The sequence below is a fragment of the Ictalurus punctatus genome, chromosome 10, assembly GCF_001660625.3.
Source record: "Ictalurus punctatus breed USDA103 chromosome 10, Coco_2.0, whole genome shotgun sequence".
Classification (NCBI taxonomy): Eukaryota; Metazoa; Chordata; class Actinopteri; order Siluriformes; family Ictaluridae; genus Ictalurus; species Ictalurus punctatus.
In genome coordinates, this window is record NC_030425.2 from 24,422,259 (window position 1) to 24,442,238 (window position 19,980).

The 19,980-nt window shown below is 36.6% G+C and overlaps 1 protein-coding gene across 2 annotated transcripts in view; it reads right to left on the minus strand.

The window, feature by feature from the left end:
• Nucleotides 1-1,758: 1,758 nt before the first annotated feature.
• The window catches only part of LOC108271069 (uncharacterized), a 31,467-nt gene continuing 13,245 nt past the window's right edge, over nucleotides 1,759-19,980 (minus strand). The window contains exons 16-53 of one of the 2 annotated variants that reach the window (XM_053683129.1): nucleotides 19,825-19,931; nucleotides 19,571-19,631; nucleotides 19,219-19,437; nucleotides 18,931-19,069; nucleotides 18,689-18,839; nucleotides 18,215-18,331; nucleotides 17,976-18,098; nucleotides 17,749-17,788; nucleotides 17,401-17,507; nucleotides 17,153-17,213; nucleotides 16,801-17,019; nucleotides 16,513-16,651; nucleotides 16,271-16,421; nucleotides 15,797-15,913; nucleotides 15,558-15,680; nucleotides 15,333-15,372; nucleotides 14,985-15,091; nucleotides 14,737-14,797; nucleotides 14,385-14,603; nucleotides 14,097-14,235; nucleotides 13,855-14,005; nucleotides 13,382-13,498; nucleotides 13,143-13,265; nucleotides 12,918-12,957; nucleotides 11,381-11,487; nucleotides 11,139-11,172; nucleotides 10,798-11,013; nucleotides 10,479-10,653; nucleotides 10,234-10,384; nucleotides 9,581-9,697; nucleotides 7,717-7,839; nucleotides 6,767-6,806; nucleotides 6,320-6,417; nucleotides 6,085-6,209; nucleotides 5,180-5,448; nucleotides 4,352-4,457; nucleotides 3,874-4,157; nucleotides 1,759-2,663 (exon numbers count right to left, since the gene is read on the minus strand). In XM_053683129.1, the coding sequence (XP_053539104.1) occupies nucleotides 2,548-2,663; nucleotides 3,874-4,157; nucleotides 4,352-4,457; nucleotides 5,180-5,448; nucleotides 6,085-6,209; nucleotides 6,320-6,417; nucleotides 6,767-6,806; nucleotides 7,717-7,839; nucleotides 9,581-9,697; nucleotides 10,234-10,384; nucleotides 10,479-10,653; nucleotides 10,798-11,013; nucleotides 11,139-11,172; nucleotides 11,381-11,487; nucleotides 12,918-12,957; nucleotides 13,143-13,265; nucleotides 13,382-13,498; nucleotides 13,855-14,005; nucleotides 14,097-14,235; nucleotides 14,385-14,603; nucleotides 14,737-14,797; nucleotides 14,985-15,091; nucleotides 15,333-15,372; nucleotides 15,558-15,680; nucleotides 15,797-15,913; nucleotides 16,271-16,421; nucleotides 16,513-16,651; nucleotides 16,801-17,019; nucleotides 17,153-17,213; nucleotides 17,401-17,507; nucleotides 17,749-17,788; nucleotides 17,976-18,098; nucleotides 18,215-18,331; nucleotides 18,689-18,839; nucleotides 18,931-19,069; nucleotides 19,219-19,437; nucleotides 19,571-19,631; nucleotides 19,825-19,931 (4,832 nt within the window). In that variant the 3' untranslated portion in view covers nucleotides 1,759-2,547. Of the gene's footprint in view, nucleotides 2,664-3,873; nucleotides 4,158-4,351; nucleotides 4,458-5,179; nucleotides 5,449-6,084; nucleotides 6,210-6,319; nucleotides 6,418-6,766; nucleotides 6,807-7,716; nucleotides 7,840-9,580; nucleotides 9,698-10,233; nucleotides 10,385-10,478; nucleotides 10,654-10,797; nucleotides 11,014-11,138; nucleotides 11,176-11,380; nucleotides 11,488-12,917; nucleotides 12,958-13,142; nucleotides 13,266-13,381; nucleotides 13,499-13,854; nucleotides 14,006-14,096; nucleotides 14,236-14,384; nucleotides 14,604-14,736; nucleotides 14,798-14,984; nucleotides 15,092-15,332; nucleotides 15,373-15,557; nucleotides 15,681-15,796; nucleotides 15,914-16,270; nucleotides 16,422-16,512; nucleotides 16,652-16,800; nucleotides 17,020-17,152; nucleotides 17,214-17,400; nucleotides 17,508-17,748; nucleotides 17,789-17,975; nucleotides 18,099-18,214; nucleotides 18,332-18,688; nucleotides 18,840-18,930; nucleotides 19,070-19,218; nucleotides 19,438-19,570; nucleotides 19,632-19,824; nucleotides 19,932-19,980 lie in introns of both variants that reach the window. The other variant, XM_053683128.1, reaches the window with a different exon arrangement.

Consider the following 19,980-nt stretch of genomic DNA (forward strand, 5'->3'; position numbering starts at 1 on the left):
CCTTATTGTCTCCATGAGATAGTGGCTATATTTTCCATTTGTACTGTTTACTGGTTCTGCTTAGGTGTTGTTAACTGCCTCTATTTTCTGTGGTGGTGTCGGTGGGCCTGGGCGTTATAGCCACTACACCACGGTGTCTGTAATATTGGTTTTTCTTTGTTTGTTGTTTAGTGTTTGTGTAATTTTGGGTTAACCGGTGTTTCCTTTCTCTCCAGGAGCCAGTGAGTCTTGGTGGGACAGGGGAGGCTAGCTTCATCTATTCGGTGGTGTGTGCTTCACAGCGTGCTCAGTGTGCCAACACAACAACTTCCTTATGGTGTAGGTAGTGTTTGATGATTTTGGTGTGACTTGAGGTGGGTTTGGATGACCTCCCGAGCTGTAGCTGGCCTGCCTTGTTCCTGCCAAACCTGGGCCTGGAGAAGTGCTTAGTTTTGAAATCCTTATTGTGCTTCATGGGAGAGTGATTTTATATTTATATGTTAAGTTTTAATGATGCTTAAGTGTCATAATAAAATATAATTTTTATATTCATACTCGTGTCTCACTCTCACGTTCCTTGCCCTAATTGGTAAAACTTGTGTGCCTTTATTTGGGAGTATTTCCCTGGTTCTCCCCCAGGGTGGCGTAGTTGGATTTACTTAATTTGGATAAACGTATCCCTCCACTTGGGAATGCCACATTATACATGTGAATATTTGATGTAAGAAACACAAAATCTTGATAAAAATCTATTTAGGTCAAAATTAAATAATTGTCCACTCCTGATCTCTTGATATTAGAGCCAACATCAGCATTGGCACCAAAGATCAGCAGAACCAAGAAGTAAAGTAGTTTCATTTCAGCAGCTCTCTGCTATTAATAGAGAGCTTGATAGATTAATAACTTTGGAAGTGACAACAAATATCCATATGCAAGACAAAACATGAACTAAATGATTAAAATGAAAAGACTGTGGCTCTGGTTAAGAAAAATATGAATTTCAAGAATTCTTGAAATTCAAATGATAAAAATGATATAAAAATGATATAAAACGGATAATAATTGTACAAACCACCTGCTTTAATTATAAATTCATCCCTGTTTTTGTCCATACAATAAACTGAAGAATAATCTGTTTATAGAATTATTCATTCCTCTTATAATTAATACCCAATCTTGCCATTCTCCATAAATAAAACTATCAGCCTCATATCACTTAGTTCATGAACATTTGCATGAATCAAACCTATGTAGTGTAAACTTACCAAAATCTTGTCCAAAACCAAACAACTCAACTGGAAGGATGTTGATATCTCCTTGCATGTTTTCTATCTGTTGTAGAACCTCTTATTCATTTGCATACACAAATACCAACGCATCAGATGTGGACATGTGCATTGCTCCACATATCCAGTGTACAGTGCCTCATATTATAACACTGTGTGCTTGATTCTGTTCAGGATGTTTTTGAGAAACTCAGCCCTATTCTGTTCCCTTTTTATTTAATCTCCCTATGTTTTTCCTTTGTTGTCTCTCTTTCGAGGTTCAAAATAATGCTCGAGGAACATTTAATAATTTGAATTGTTTTTATGTAAAACAGCACAATATTATAATTACAATGAAATGCATTAATACAATATTATAATAGTACAATGAAATTAGATTAGATTACTTATCAGTGTGACACCAAAAAGTAAATATATATATATATATATATATATATATATATATATATATATATATATATATATATATATATATATATATATATAATAATGAAGAATAATGTCTCCAACACCAATGCAAATGAACACTTGAATATGTTTAGAGTAAGATATTATATATATATATGAACAAATTTAAATACTAAACCCAGCCCTGTCACACTGTATAACATTAATTGCATTGCTTTAATACAGTATAAGATAGCAGTGTAATAAACATATAAAAGTTAATATACCATGTGATCACACAGACACAATTTATGCTAGTTTAAGGATAAGCATATTTTATATGTAAACCCAAAATATTAAACCAGATCATATTACATTACATTTTACATTACAGCATTTGGCAAACGCTCTTATCCAGTGCGACGTACAATTATCTCATTTATACAAACTGAGCAGTTGAGGGTTAAGGACCTTACTCAAGGGCCTGACACTGGCAGCTTAACAGTGCTAGGATTTGAACTCAAGTCCAACGTCTTAACCACTGAGCTACCACTTCCCTCTAAATGATTGGATGAAAAGTATAGGTGATGAAAAATGAATAATTACTCAGTACTGGATCATTACAAATGCTATACACACTATAGTTCCTCCAAAACAATTGATGTCATTTACTTTTGTAATGTCGACAATAAGGAGCTCAGTGGCTCACAACAGGAAAAAAATTTTTATTGATTATGAACCTCACGCTGGGTTACAGAGTGAGGTGCTGAAGTAGGTTTTAAATAACTTGTAGAACTTGTTGCAGTGCTTGTCTTTGTTTCTATCAGTATATGATATATGACCACATCAACAATAAATGATATGTAATATCGATTCAGTGGGTAAAGATGATTTCCTAGCGCTTGACCGAAGTACTGACCGGATCAGACACTGTGTACGCAACTGAGGCTTGTGCCACAAGACTCCTGTTCTTCTTCATTGCACTATAGGACCACAGGAAGTGAAACAACCCTAGACATCAACAAGATAAAAATTAACGTCATACACCTACTATTTCCCCATTGATTATTACTTAAAATTTCACATAGCAATTTTATTGACTCCTGTCTAGTGTATCTTCAGCTTCTTCTTTTTTTGGTGTTGAGGATTTCACCTGATTTTCCTCCCTGATTTAGTCTTGGCCAATTCCCACCCTCCATCTCTCCAAAATAACATAACTAGCAACTAGGGAGAGTGAAGACTATCATGTGAGGCATGAGAGTTCATCCTCCCTGAGAGCATGGCAAATTTTGCTCTCTTGGAAACTCCTGGCCACGGGTGACTGTGGCATTGATGGGATTTGAATTTCCAGATGTTAGCCTGAAAGCTTTTCTGTTGCACCACTTGGAAAATCCAAGCTCCTATTATTTTGTGGTAGTTTGTCTTCTTGCTCAGTCTGATTAGTTCTCATTTGAACTCTGACCACACCCACCATGACAATGAAAACAATTTGTTGCATCACTAGCGCTACAGTGGGAAGAATTTAATATATTTCTTGATTGGCTCTTGTTGCTTGAATAGAAATACAGTGCTAAGCTTAAAGCTGCTGAATGTTTTTGAGTTTTATCCTCTATGGCACAAAACTGCTGCTGCAAGCAGTAAAACGTTTGTTTGCCAGACAGATTAATCTCATGGGTGTGAGTACACACGTTCAGAGAGAATTCAGGGCTGTGTGATGCATACCACATAGAAACCTACTGTTTCACTAAGAGCTCATGAACAAAGAAATAGGAAGTAAACCAAAGTGGGATTAAATAGTGGGATCATTTTAACGTATTATGCAAACATCTAGGTTCACACGAAACCTATTCGGATTGTGTTAATTCATAGCAGTCTAGAGGTGAGAGTGTTATCAATGAGGAGATATTTTATTACACATTGAGCAATTTATTCTAGGAAACTGGACCTGTTTTTCAGAAATTGTTGGATTGGTTTCTTCCATGAGCTTTTATATTAAGAATATTTTTAAATACAGTTTAAAAAAGTATTGGGGACATGTTCTGCACAGTAAAACACACCTGTGCAGATTCAGTGTATTGTGTTTGTGCATCAGGAAATATTATGCAATGAGGACATAATCGATTTTTAGACATAGAGTTGCATTAATATCAGAAAAAGAATTCAGTAGAAGAATATGTTTACAAACCACTTCTTAGTTCTACCAGTAGTAAAATATCAGTACCTTGCAGGGTGTTGCAGATACAGAAGAGGTATAAAATGGGGTAGTTTGTGTATCCTGAAGTGAAGAATGCCAAACCCCATGTCATTCCCAGCAGGAAGCTCAGGCCCAGGACAGTGCAAATGTCCTTACGAGATGGAATCCTTCCGCTTCCTCTGATGTTCAAGCAACGCATCTTAAAGATCTGATGCGTCACTGCCACCAGAACGCATGTGTTGAACAGGAATGTTAAGCAGAAGTAGGTGATGTTCATGCCATACAGATAGTGAGGATCAGTAATCCAGCAGCTGTGTAATATAAATTGCTATTATGTTATTTGGGGTCAGACACCACAGGTAGATATTTATTATAAGTTTATTTTAATACAGCCATCTACAGCTGTTGATCGGCCATTCAGTCAATAAATGTTTTGCTAGTTTAAAAATATTAGCTTTATACTACAAAACTTATACTGAAGTTGTTTTTTATGGTGTTTACTTACAAACTCGTTGCTTCAGTCATGTTGGATAATTTAATTTGTGTTTTGCCAAAAAATGGTTTACTGCCGTATGCACACAGACTTCCTCCAACAAGGACAGCAGGCAGTCCTGGGAAAACCCCCCCCCCCCAGAATCTCATGACTCACTGACCACTTTAATAGGAACACCTGTACACCTGAACATTCATGCAATTATGGAATCAGGTAATCATGTGGTAGTAGTACAGTACAATCAAGCAGATACAAGTCAAAAGCTTCAGATAATGTTCACATCAAACATCAGAATGGGGAAAGAAATGTCATCTCAATGATGCTGGTTGTGATTTAGTTGTTGGGCCAATTTGAATATTTCAGAATCTGCTGATCTCCCAGGATTTTCTGACATAACAGTGTCTACTGTAGAGTTTACACAGAATGGTGCGATAAAAAAAAACAACCAAACATCCATTGAGCTGCAGTTTTTTGGGTTAAAACGCTTTGCTAATGAGAGTCCAGACTGGTTTGAGTTGACTAGAAGGGTATGGTCAGCCAAATAACCACTCTTTACCACTGTGGTGAGCAGAAAAGTGTTTGAGAATGCACAACATCGAACACTGACGTGGAGAAACTATAAGAGCAGAAGACCTTTCTACTGTCCAGATTCAGTGAGCCTGCATTGCACTGCTGCCACATGAGTGGCTGATTGGATAATTGCATGAATGAACAAGTGTACAAGTGTTCCTAATAAAATGGTCTTTGAGTGTAATTGTATTATAATTTTAATTAAATAATCATTACTTAATGGGCTTATATGACATTGTGTTTTGCAGTTAGACCACATGGATTCCTCACCCCATCCAAACAGTGACAGCTTGACCATGTAGTGCTTGATGTAGGTGTTGAACACTTTGATTAGAAGCAAGTACAAGTGTATGGCTTCAATGGCCATCCAAGAGAAACAGGACAGGAGGCTGTACTGTATTATCACCGCTATTATGATGCACACAGCATCTTGAGACCAAGTGGCTCCCCACTCGATTAACAAGAAGCTGGTGTTGAGGAGGAACAGGGCTACACTCAAAGACACATGGATACGGATGGAATTGTTTATATCTGGTCTCCTGTAAAAACAGATTAAATATGTTTGTGCTGTATTTGTGTATGCTACAATTTTTTTTACATACAGACAGGTTAAAGAACTTTTATGTAAATATGATTTTCTTTTTCACTAAATGTTTCTAACTCTGAATATTTGACATTTGGTTATCTGGCTGATGCTTTTATTCAAAGCAAATTACAACTGAGCAGTTGTAGGTTAAAAATCTTGCTCAAGGACCCAACAGTGTCGTCATAGTGGTGCTGGGATTTGAACTGGCAACCTTTCCGATCAGTAGCCGAAACTGAGCCACAACTTCAACATGAATAATTCCCTAGGTGTGGAGATACACAGTACGGAAACCTCTATTTTTTCTTGGCCCTCTCAGCCTAGGGATCCTCTGTATTTCAGATCCACAATTCATCCTTATATGACACTCTTCATGTTAGCTGTCTAATCCAATTTTACGGTTTTCGATCTACTATATTATGCAAATTACAATATAACATTACAAAAAGAACAGCATGAAATCACTTGCAAATCAACTGATTAGGGAAACTGCTAGAATATGAATATGTATATGAATAAATACTTTGTAAAATATTTGCTCTTAGCCAGATAAAATGGCTCATTGGTATATCATCACTTTTACAATACCCACTTCATGAAAATGTAGAGGAAGATGGTGACTGTTGAGAAAAACGATGAAAGACTACAACCTATATAACTAACATAGGACAGGATTTTCCACTGCTGAGGATTAATTTGCAACACGTTCATGTCAACCTAATAACACACACACACACACAGACACAAATAGAGAATACAGATTTATTAGCAAGACTACAGTATAACTAGTTCACTCACTTGATTTCTGATACTAATTCAGTTCTTACCAGAAGTACAGCGAAGGGGGTCATATGATCGTATGAGCAGGTTACAGTGTTGTTGTTACTCAAGTTGGTGAAAGACCCCTTGTCATCCCACTTGTGCTCTAATTAGGACCAAATAAGAATTTCCGGTTAGTTGAACTTGATGCATGCATCATTACCAAATATAATTCTTATAGAGCTTATCGAGCGTATAAAACTTAGAGTTTATAGAGCACTCTTTATTTCATCATAACCAACCAATCATCATTATCAACAATTTATACAGCTCACTTTGTATAAAAGTTACAATTTAACATTACGTGTAGAGGCAGTGTAACCATTTCTGTTCTTGTCACTCGAATCTAACCCCATTTGTACAAGTTTATGAGATCAGGTTTTCATCGTTGTTGTTTCTCATGACTATTGCACCACCAACAACAAAAAGTTAGCACTTTACAAAACCCTACATACCTGTTTCATCATAGAACTGACACGACAGTTTATGGTTTTCCTTTGAAAATAAGCATAAGAGCAGAATTAACAAACAGATCAAATAACCCTTTCTGAGTTTTTTCCACATGTGATTATATGAATAATGTGAAAGTGCATTTCAACCGGTTCTGCTCTGAAGTTGCACATGTGAATTCAAGTACACACATCATGTGAACAATAAGGATCACATGTGATAATAAATTAATCATGTGAACAAAATCACATCTGAAAATATGTAACCAAATGCATTATATGTGAACCAGTAACATGTGAAAGTAAAGGAAGCATGTACTGTAAAAATCCATCCATCCTACTATTGTCCATACCACTTATCCTACACAGAGTCGTGAGGGAACCTGGAGACTATCCCAGAGAACTTGAGGAACAAAGCAGGGGACACCCTGGACGGGGTGCCAACCCATCGCACGGCCCAATCACACACACCTTCACACACTTCAGACAATTTGGAAATGCCAATCAGTCAACAGCCCATCTCTTTGGAATAGGGGAGGAAACCGGAGTACCCTGAGGAAATCTCCAATACACGGGGAGGAAATGCAAACTTCATGCATTCAGGAGGCAGAATTCGAACCCCCAATGCGAGGCAAACACGCCAATCACTAATCCACCGTGATCCCCGCATGTAAAAATCACATAAAAATATGAAAATATGAACACATGCACGACACGTGAAAACATAACATGAAAATAATCGAATCGTGTAAAAATAACACGTGAAAGTAAATGAATTGTTTGCAAAATTTTCATATGTGAAAAATATAAACACTACATAAATGCGCTACATGTGAAACATATACATGTAAAGAGTCTCATTATGCTCAGGTGAAGTTCCAGTGCCATAAGCCTGGTCAAGATCCTAATGATAGCCAAAACTATGATATGAAAAATATGTACAAACAATCACTTACGGGTATCATTTCACTACTGTTCACCGTAAAGGCGATGACAAGTTTAGGGGACAAATTCTTAAGCGCACGTCCGAAAGTTTCAATGCGTAAGACTCTGGCCTCAAACCCAATGTACAAGTCATTCTGTGAATATATGAAGAAAGAGGATAGAGATTATATATGTATACAGTATCTCACAAAAGTGAGTACACCCCTCGCATTTTTGTAAATATTTGATGATATCTTTTCATGTGACAACACTGAACAAATGACACTTTGCTACAATGTAAAGTAGTGAGTGTACAGCTTGTGTAACAGTGTAAATTTGCTGTCCCCTCAAAATAACTCAACACACAGCCATTAATGTCTAAGCCACTGGCAACAAAAGTGAGTACACCCCTAAGTGAAAATATCCAAATTGGGCCCAAAGTGTCAGTATTTTGTGTGGCTACCATTATTTTCCTGCACTGCCTTAACCCTCTTGGGCATGGAGTTCACCAGAGCTTCACAGATTGCTACTGGAGTCCTCTTCCACTCCTCCATGATGACATCATGGAGCTGGTGGATGTTAGAGACCTTGTGTTCCTCCACCTTCCGTTTGAGGATGCCCCACAGATTCTCAATAGGGTTTAGGTCTGGAGACATGCTTGGCCAGTCCATCACCTTCACCCTCGGCTTCTTTAGCAAGGCAGTGGTTGTCTTGCAGGTGTGTTTGGGGTCGTTATCATGCTGGAATACTGCCCTGTGGCCCAGTCTCCAAAGGGAGGGGATCATGCTCTGCTTCAGTATGTCACAGTACATGTAGGCATTCATGGTACCCTCAATGAGCTGTAGTTCCCCAGTGCCGGCAGCACTCATGCAGCCCCAGACCATGACACTCCCACCACCATGCTTGACTGTATGCAAGACACATCTGTCTTTGTACTCCTCACCTGGTTGCCGCCACACACGCTTGACACCATCTGAACCAAATAAGTTTATCTTGGTCTCATCAGACCACAGGACATGGTTCCAGTAATCCATGTCCTTAGTCTGCTTGTCTTCAGCAAACTGTCTGCGGGCATTCTTGTGCATCATCTTTAGAAGAGTCTTCCTTCTGGGACGATAGCCATGCAGACCAATTTGATGCAGTGTGCGGCGTATGGTCTGAGCGCTGACAGGCTGACCTCCCACCCCTTCAACCTCTGCAGCAATGCTGGCAGCACTCATACGTCTATTTCCCAAAGACAACCTCTGGATATGATGCTGAGCACGTACACTCAACTTCTTTGGTCGACCATGGCAAGGCCTGTTCTGAGTGGAACCTGTCCTGTTAAAACACTGTATGGTCTCGGCCACCGTGCTGCAGCTCAGTGTCGGGGTCTTGGCAATCTTCTTATAGCCTAGGCCATCTTTATGTAGAGCAACAATTCTTTTTTTCAGATCCTCAGAGAGTTCTTTGCCATGAGGTGCCATGTTGAACTTCCAGTGACCAGTATGAGGGAGTGTGAGAGCGATGACACCAAATTTAACACAACTGCTCCCCATTCACACCTGAGACCTTGTAACACTAACACGTCACATGACACCGGGGAGGGAAAATGGCTAATTGGGCCCAATTTGGGGTGTACTCACTTTTGTTGCCAGTGGTTTAGACATTAATGGCTGTGTGTTGAGTTATTTTGAGGGGACAGCAAATTTACACTGTTACACAAGCTGTACACTCACTACTTTACATTGTAGCAAAGTGTCATCTATCTATCTATCTATCTATCTATCTATCTATCTATCTATCTATATATATATATATATATATATATATATATATATATATATATATATATATATATATACACACTTCACACACTTCATTTAAAGAGATTGTGAAGGTTTACTTAAGACTTACCATAAACTGTTCAGCAGAGTTATATGTCACTACAGCAACTTTGCACTGTTCCTTTGAGACATTCAGAAAAGGATCAACAGGGACAAAAACATCCACAGGAAGATCATCATCAGCCACCTATCAGACAGTAAAGACATATTATTTCCATCAAATTCGCATAAACACTTGGTAAAGAAAGGTCTTCATTATCCGGTGGTTTTAATCATGAGATATTTTCATTACTAATCTAATTCTCAGTTCTGAATGGTCACAAGGTTTAGAATTCTTTTTCTATAACAGCAGCTCTGACAATACTGCTGGCTGTATTTCAGATCACAGGTTCATATTAATTCACTTGTTCTAATATGTTCGTCTTTCTATCGTAACAGCTAAATCAGAGACAGTCAAGCTACATTGTCCAAACCTGCTATTAAACAGACTTGGATTTGACAAAAGGAAAACATATTAATCATTGATATGGTGAAGCTTTCTGTAAAGAGACATTCACAGCCCTAATATATAACTATAAACAGTTCAATTGCATGGCATGGTGATATTTAATATATAAAAAATACAAATTGTTGTGGTATAAGAAGAATAAAGTACTATCCTATAGCAACACACCTTCAAATGTTTTATTCCTAACTTATTAATACGTGTGAAGTGAGTGTTACCTTTGGAGCAGAGATCTGTGCAAGCCTGTCAACTGTGGTGTTCATCATATCCATCTTAACTACAGTCATGTTAAATTCCTCTAGGACATAATTTTTCTTCGTTCCATTAAATGGTAAGTTGATGAGCGAGTGGATGTAATTTTTCTCTGCACTGTGTGGCACAGACATTAACATATTTCTCAGTCTGTAAGTTTATGGACACATACTGACCAGAGCAGAGTATTCAAATGTTACAGAGTGCTCACCTGATGTATATATGTTTTAAATTTCTATCAGAAGTAAACAATTCATTACACATCTTTTTGATTTGTGTTAGTCTTGTTAAGTCTTTCAAGTCAGCAGAGCTGACTGATTGGATTATCAATGCACTGATTTCACCCAATACACACTTTGTGACATTACATGTGATGTCTTGCCCACCTAAAGATGATGATAATAACAATTTTAAAAAAACAACAACACAGAAAACACAATGAATCTTATTAACAATTATTATATAATTGAACTGTTTCATCAAAAGTAAGAAATTGCAAACTTATTCAGGAAATTGGAATTGTGACTTACCCGTGTTGAAGACCAGCTGTGTCTTGTTTTGACCTGTGATTGTATCATTTTGTACCTGTCCCATTATGTTGTTCGCACCCGTTATGTTTGTGGTGAGATTGAAATAAGTGCACTCTACATAACACCGGGAGTCTCCCCAGTTGCAGAGTAATTTAGTAAGGTTCTCTGAAATTTCCAATTCTGTGCTCTTGTAGAAAGAAATAGTTGTCCACCTAGCTGCATAAAGAGAAGAAATACAGAAACCAGTAAGCGATCGTTCACTTGTTATAACTGTAGGATGAAACAAACAAACAAATATATATATGGTGAGTGCTGAGAAAAAAATAAGAAAGGACTACAACCTTTGTAACCCATACAGGATTGGTTTTTCTGCTTCTTCTGATCAGGTTGTGCCACGTAAACATGAGAGAGAGAAAAGAAAAGAGAGCGAGAGAGAAGAAAAGAGAAAGGGAAAGAGAAGAAAAGAAAGAGAAATCCACAGACACAAACAGACAAACACGCAGACAGAGAATACAGATTTATTAGCAAAAATACAGTATAACTAGTTTACGCACTTGATTTCTGATACTAATTCAGTTCTTACCAGAAGTACAGCGAAGGGGGTCATATGATTGTATGAGCAGGTTACAATGTTGAGGCTGTTAAAGTTACTCAGGTTGGTGAAAGACCCCATGTCATCCCACTTGTGCTCTATTCGGGACCAAATAAGAATCTCTGGTTAGGTTTAACATAATATCTGCAAACAGGTAGGATCGTGTGTGTACACATGAGAAAAGCATGATTAAAAAAAAATAGACAAATGCTGAGCACTACAGCAGTTTTCATAAGATGGATATGAGTAGAGTCTGTTGTGTGTCTGTGATGTTCCTGAGCTGCTGTGAGTCACCCTGACAATCCTGTACTATTAATTCAGATACAAATGTGGAAAAGAAAATGAAGGCACTATGTATTGACTGAGGAACACGGCTGATCTGACACTTGATACTTTTCTAATCTTTGTCTTTTCAGCACCAGTCCAAATGAATGAGTTCAAAGCAAAGCTGTGTTAATACTACACAAATGATAAAGGAGCAGAGGTTGATTTTGGACAACTATCTTCTTAAACTCCTGATGTATTATTCAGCTATAAATTTTAAAGCATATTATTATGTTTGCTTGATAGAGCCAATATACTGTTCATCATCATCATCATCATCATCATCATCATCATCATCATCTTCTTCTTCTTCTTCTTCTTCTGTTGGCAAATTTGTCCTGTTTCCATGGTACCCTATTTGACCCTTTAGACATGTTTTAACATTTTCCCACTTTAATCTTTAAACATGTTTTAACCCATTAAAGTTTTAACTTTTAAACAAACATAATGTTTGAACATTTCTAACATACTAACATATGAATGTATATTATTTTATGAGTTTATACTTGAACTGTTATAACCTTTGAGCCTTTTAACATTTACATGCTATTAAAGTCCTATGCTATTAAACTATTAAAGTCCCTGTGAAGTGCCTTGAAACGTGCAGCATCATTCGATGTGTTGACATAATTTCCACTGACACAGGAAGTCAATACATATACTGTATCCTGGTACAGGTTGTGTTATAATGGAGAATTCAGTAACTTCCTTATAATCTACTAATCTAAATCTACACTAAGGTGGATTTTTCATGAAGAATTACCATTTACCTTCAGTGTGAGTAAACTTTCTCATAGCGTGGAAACCTTCACATCTTTCTTTTTCTGTACAGGATTTCACCCAATATATTAGGTGATCTGAGTGGACTTTACTTGTCAAGTGTATTAACATGATGCAGGCATCATTACCAAATATTAATCAAATTATAGGGCTTTTAGAGCACTCTTTATTTAATAATAACCAACCAATCATGACTACCAACAATTTACACACCTCATTTTATATACAAGTTACAGTTTAAGATTAAGGATAGCAGCGTTAATGAACCCATTAATGAACCTTTTCTTATGGCTTTAATCCAACACCATTTTGTACAAATTTATTATGAGATCAGGTTCTCGCCACTGTTGTTTCTCATCGTTATTGCACCACCAATAACAAATAACAAATAACACTTTACAGCACTTGACAAAATCCTACATACCTGTTTCATTATAGAACTGGCATGAAGGTTTATGGGTTGCCTATGAAAATAACCACAAGGACACAATAAAAAAAATAATAAAAGAACCTTTTCAGAGTTTTTCACATGAAAGTGATTACGTGAATAACATGTGAAAGTGCATTTCAACCTGTTATGCTCTGAATTTGCAGGATCCTAAGAATGACAAAACTATGATCTGAAAAATATATACAGACTAACACTTACGGGTTTTATTTCACTGCTGTTCACTGGAAAATTGATAACAAGTTGATTGGACAAGTTCTTGATCTCATACCCAACAGTTTCAACACGAATGACTTTAGACTTTAGCACAGGGTACGAGTTATTCTGTAAAAATGTACAGAGAATGGATATAGATTTATGTTTTCTGGTGGGAAAAAACCCAAGAATCTGAGAGAAATACATGCCATTTAAAGAGTTTATGAAGATTTATTAAGACTTACTAAAAACTGTTGAGAAGAGTGATATGTCACTACACCAACTTTGTGCTGGTTCCCTGGGCCATTCAGAAATATTTGAACAGGGAAGAATACATCTATAGCTGGATCATCATCAGACAGCTATCAGACAGTAAAGAGAAATATTATTCAGATGCCATTTTAATTTCTATAACATCAGATCTAACAGTAGTGCCAACTGCAAAGCTTTAATTTATATTAATATGTTATCGCTTCTATAATAACAACTCATCCACAGAGATTCCACAGAGACAGACTCTCCACATAATCTAATGCTGATAATAAATGGATTAAAAGAACAAATGTGGTGTCATCAAACAAAAAATTTAAATTGGTGACACAGTAAATTTTCTGTAAGTCAAAATCTTTCCACTACAGTGAAGTTACAGTGAAATACAGAGGAGTTTGATGTGTTTAATTCCTTATTTATTTTAGAATCAGCTATAGCTGAGTGTTACCTTTGGAGCAGAGATCGTTACATGCTCCTGATCCCCGTTGTTCATCATAGTTATATTAAATACTGTCATTTTAAAGTTATCATATTCATAGGTTTTGTTTGGCCCGTCAAACTCTAAGTTGATGTGCTGATCGATGTACTCTTTCTCTGCCCTGTGTTGCACAGACATCAACATTCTTTCAGTTTAAATTTATGGATAAATACTGATCTGAGCAGTGTATCTGAATTTGACCGTTTTCTTACCTGATGTATGTATCTGAAGCAAATGATTTATTACACATATGTTGTACTTGTTTTAGCCTTATTAAGTCCATGTTTGGGATGAATGCATTCATTTCATCTGATTCACACTTTGTGACATTACATGTGGTATTTGTATCACCTAAATTTAATTTTTAAACAAAAAAAACAACAACAACCCAACAACCCAGAAAACGCAGTGAATCTTATTAACAATTATTATATAATTGAACTGTTTCATCAAAATTATGAAATTGCAAACTTACTCAGGAAATTGGAATTGTGACTTACCCGTGTTGAAGACCAGCTGTGTCTTGTTTTGACCTGTGATTGTATCATTTTGTACCAGGTCCATTATGATGTTCGCACCCGTTATGTTTGTGGTGAGATTGAAATAAGTGCACTCTACATAACACCGGGAGTCTCCCCAGTTGCAGAATGATTTATTAAGGCTCTTTGTAAATACCAGTTCTGTGCTGTTGTAGAAAAAATAGTTCTCTGTCCTATTAACTGCATGAAGAGAATAAATAAATAAATAAATAAACCACAGTTCAGTGGTTAACACTGTAGGATAAAGATAGAAAGAAAACAAACAAGTAAATAAATATGGTGCATGCTGAGAAGAACAACAAAAGACTACAACCTGGGTAACTAATACAGGGCAGATTTTTCTGCTGCTGCTGATCAGGTTGTGCCACGTAAACCTGAGAGAGATAGATAAAGAGAGATAGAGAGAGAGAGATAAATAGAGAGAGGGATAGAGAGAGAGAGCACAAGAGAGTGAGAGAGATCCAAAGACAAACACAAACAGACAGAGAATACAGATTTATTAGCAAAAATACAGTATAACTAGTTTACGCACTTGATTTCTGATACTAATTCAGTTCTTACCAGAAGTACAGCGAAGGGGGCCATATGATCGTATGAGCAGGTTACAGTGTTGCTGCTGTTAAAGTTCTCCAGGTTGGTGAAAGACCCCATGTCATCCCACTTGTGCTCTATTCGGGAACAAATAAGAATCTTTGGTTAGGTTTAACATAATATCTGCAAACATTGTGTTTCTGCGATGTTCCTGAGCTGCTGTGAGTCACCCTGACAATCCTGTACTATTAATTCAGATTGCTTTCTACTTCACTTGTTAATGTGGAAAAGAAAATTGAGGGCACTTTGTTTTGACTGAGGAACACCAATAACAAATAACAAATAACACTTTACAGTACTTGACAAAATCCTACATACCTGTTTCATTATAGAACTGGCATGAAAGGTTATGGTTTCCCTATGAAAATAACCACAAGGACACAATAAAAAAAATAATAAAAGAACCCTTTCAGAGTTTTTCACATGAATGTGATTACGTGAATAACATGTGAAAGTGCATTTCAACCTGTTATGCTCTGAATTTGCAGGGTCCTAAGAATGACAAAACTATGATCTGAAAAATATATACAGACTAACACTTACGGGTTTTATTTCACTGCTGTTCACTGTAAAATTGATAACAAGTCGAGTGGACAGGTTCTTGCGCTCACGCCCAGCAGTTTCAATGCGAATGACTTTAGACTTCAGCACAGGGTACGAGTTATTCTGTAAAAATGTACAGAGAATGGATATAGATTTATGTTTTCTGGCGCGAAAAAACCCAAGAATCTGACAGAAATTCATGCCATTTAAAGAGTTTATGAAGATTTATTAAGACTTACTAAAAACTGTTGAGAAGAGTGATATGTCACTACACCAACTTTGTGCTGGTTCCCTGGGCCATTCAGAAATATTTGAACAGGGAAGAATACATCTATAGCTGGATCATCATCAGACAGCTATCAGACAGTAAAGAGAAATATTATTCAGATGCCATTTTAATTTCTATAACATCAGATCTAACAGTAGTGCCAACTGCAAAGCTTTTATTTATATTAATATGTTATCGCTTCTATAATAACAACTCATCCACAGAGATTCCACAGAGACAGACTCTCCACATAATCTAATGCTGATAATAAATGGATTAAAAGAACAAATGTGGTGTCATCAAACAAAAATTTTAAATTGGTGACACAGTAAAGTTTTCTGTAAGTCAAAATCTTTCCACTACAGTGAAGTTACAGTGAAATACAGAGGAGTTTGATGTGTTTAATTCCTTATTTATTTTAGAATCAGCTATAGCTGAGTGTTACCTTTGGAGCAGAGATCTTTACACACCCGTGATCCCTGGTGTTCATCATATCCATCTTAACTGCAATCATATTAAAGTCCTCGTGCTCATAGGTTTTGTTTGGCCCGTCAAACTCTAAGTTGATGTGCTGATCGATGTACTCTTTCTCTGCCCTGTGTTGCACAGACATCAACATTCTTTCAGTTTAAATTTATGGATAAATACTGATCTGAGCAGTGTATCTGAATTTGACCGTTTTCTTACCTGATGTATGTATCTGAAGCAAATGATTTATTACACATATGTTGTACTTGTTTTAGTCTTATTAAGTCCATGTTTGGGATGAATGCATTCATTTCATCTGATTCACACTTTGTGACATTACATGTGGTATTTGTATCACCTAAATTTAATTTTTAAACAAAAAAAACAACAACAACCCAACAACCCAGAAAACGCAGTGAATCTTATTAACAATTATTATATAATTGAACTGTTTCATCAAAATTATGAAATTGCAAACTTACTCAGGAAATTGGAATTGTGACTTACCCGTGTTGAAGACCAGCTGTGTCTTGTTTTGACCTGTGATTGTATCATTTTGTACCAGGTCCATTATGATGTTCGCACCCGTTATGTTTGTGGTGAGATTGAAATAAGTGCACTCTACATAACACCGGGAGTCTCCCCAGTTGCAGAATGATTTATTAAGGCTCTTTGTAAATACCAGTTCTGTGCTGTTGTAGAAAAAATAGTTCTCTGTCCTATTAACTGCATGAAGAGAATAAATAAATAAATAAATAAACCACAGTTCAGTGGTTAACACTGTAGGATAAAGATAGAAAGAAAACAAACAAGTAAATAAATATGGTGCATGCTGAGAAGAACAACAAAAGACTACAACCTGGGTAACTAATACAGGGCAGATTTTTCTGCTGCTGCTGATCAGGTTGTGCCACGTAAACCTGAGAGAGATAGATAAAGAGAGATAGAGAGAGAGAGATAAATAGAGAGAGGGATAGAGAGAGAGAGCACAAGAGAGTGAGAGAGATCCAAAGACAAACACAAACAGACAGAGAATACAGATTTATTAGCAAAAATACAGTATAACTAGTTTACGCACTTGATTTCTGATACTAATTCAGTTCTTACCAGAAGTACAGCGAAGGGGGCCATATGATCGTATGAGCAGGTTACAATGTTGCTGCTGTTAAAGTTCTCCAGGTTGGTGAAAGACCCCATGTCATCCCACTTGTGCTCTATTCGGGAACAAATAAGAATCTTTGGTTAGGTTTAACATAATATCTGCAAACATTGTGTTTCTGCGATGTTCCTGAGCTGCTGTGAGTCACCCTGACAATCCTGTACTATTAATTCAGATTGCTTTCTACTTCACTTGTTAATGTGGAAAAGAAAATTGAGGGCACTTTGTTTTGACTGAGGAACACCAATAACAAATAACAAATAACACTTTACAGTACTTGACAAAATCCTACATACCTGTTTCATTATAGAACTGGCATGAAAGGTTATGGTTTCCCTATGAAAATAACCACAAGGACATAATAATAAAAAAATAATAACAGAACCCTTTCAGAGTTTTTCACATGAAAGTGATTACGTGAATAACATGTGAAAGTGCATTTCAACCTGTTATGCTCTGAATTTGCAGGGTCCTAAGAATGACAAAACTATGATCTGAAAAATATATACAGACTAACACTTACGGGTTTTATTTCACTGCTGTTCACTGTAAAATTGATAACAAGTCGAGTGGACAGGTTCTTGCGCTTACGCCCAGCAGTTTCAATGCGAATGACTTTAGACTTCAGCACAGGGTACGAGTTATTCTGTAAAAATGTACAGAGAATGGATATAGATTTATGTTTTCTGGCGCGAAAAAACCCAAGAATCTGACAGAAATTCATGCCATTTAAAGAGTTTATGAAGATTTATTAAGACTTACTAAAAACTGTTGAGAAGAGTGATATGTCACTACACCAACTTTGTGCTGGTTCCCTGGGCCATTCAGAAATATTTGAACAGGGAAGAATACATCTATAGCTGGATCATCATCAGACAGCTATCAGACAGTAAAGAGAAATATTATTCAGATGCCATTTTAATTTCTATAACATCAGATCTAACAGTAGTGCCAACTGCAAAGCTTTTATTTATATTAATATGTTATCGCTTCTATAATAACAACTCATCCACAGAGATTCCACAGAGACAGACTCTCCACATAATCTAATGCTGATAATAAATGGATTAAAAGAACAAATGTGGTGTCATCAAACAAAAATTTTAAATTGGTGACACAGTAAAGTTTTCTGTAAGTCAAAATCTTTCCACTACAGTGAAGTTACAGTGAAATACAGAGGAGTTTGATGTGTTTAATTCCTTATTTATTTTAGAATCAGCTATAGCTGAGTGTTACCTTTGGAGCAGAGATCTTTACACACCCGTGATCCCTGGTGTTCATCATATCCATCTTAACTGCAATCATATTAAAGTCCTCGTGCTCATAGGTTTTGTTTGGCCCGTCAAACTCTAAGTTGATGTGCTGATCGATGTACTCTTTCTCTGCCCTGTGTTGCACAGACATCAACATTCTTTCAGTTTAAATTTATGGATAAATACTGATCTGAGCAGTGTATCTGAATTTGACCGTTTTCTTACCTGATGTATGTATCTGAAGCAAATGATTTATTACACATATGTTGTACTTGTTTTAGTCTTATTAAGTCCATGTTTGGGATGAATGCATTCATTTCATCTGATTCACACTTTGTGACATTACATGTGGTATTTGTATCACCTAAATTTAATTTTTAAACAAAAAAAACAACAACAACCCAACAACCCAGAAAACACAGTGAATCTTATTAACAATTATTATATAATTGAAGTGTTTCATCAAAATTATGAAATTGCAAACTTACTCAGGAAATTGGAATTGTGACTTACCCGTGTTGAAGACCAGCTGTGTCTTGTTTTGACCTGTGATTGTATTATTTTGTACCAGGTCCATTATGATGTTCGCACCCGTTATGTTTGTGGTGAGATTGAAATAAGTGCACTCTACATAACACCGGGAGTCTCCCCAGTTGCAGAATGATTTATTAAGGCTCTTTGTAAATACCAGTTCTGTGCTGTTGTAGAAAAAATAGTTCCCTGTCCTATTAGCTGCATGAAGAGAATAAATAAATAAATAAATAAACCACAGTTCAGTGGTTAACACTGTAGGATAAAGATAGAAAGAAAACAAACAAATAAATAAATATGGTGCATGCTGAGAAGAACAACAAAAGACTACAACCTGGGTAACTAATACAGGGCAGATTTTTCTGCTGCTGCTGATCAGGTTGTGCCACGTAAACCTGAGAGAGATAGATAAAGAGAGATAGAGAGAGAGAGAGAGAGAGAGATAAATAGAGCGAGGGATAGAGAGAGAGAGCACAAGAGAGTGAGAGAGATCCAAACACAGACACAAACAGAGAATACAGATTTATTAGCAAAACTACAGTATAACTAATTTACTCACTTGATTTCTGATACTAATTCAGTTCTTACCAGAAGTACAGCGAAGGGGGTCATATGATCGTATGAGCAGGTTACAATGTTGCTGCTGTTAAAGTGACTCAGGTTGGTGAAAGACCCCATGTCATCCCACTTGTGCTCTATTCGGGAACAAATAAGAATCTTTGGTTAGGTTTAACATAATATCTG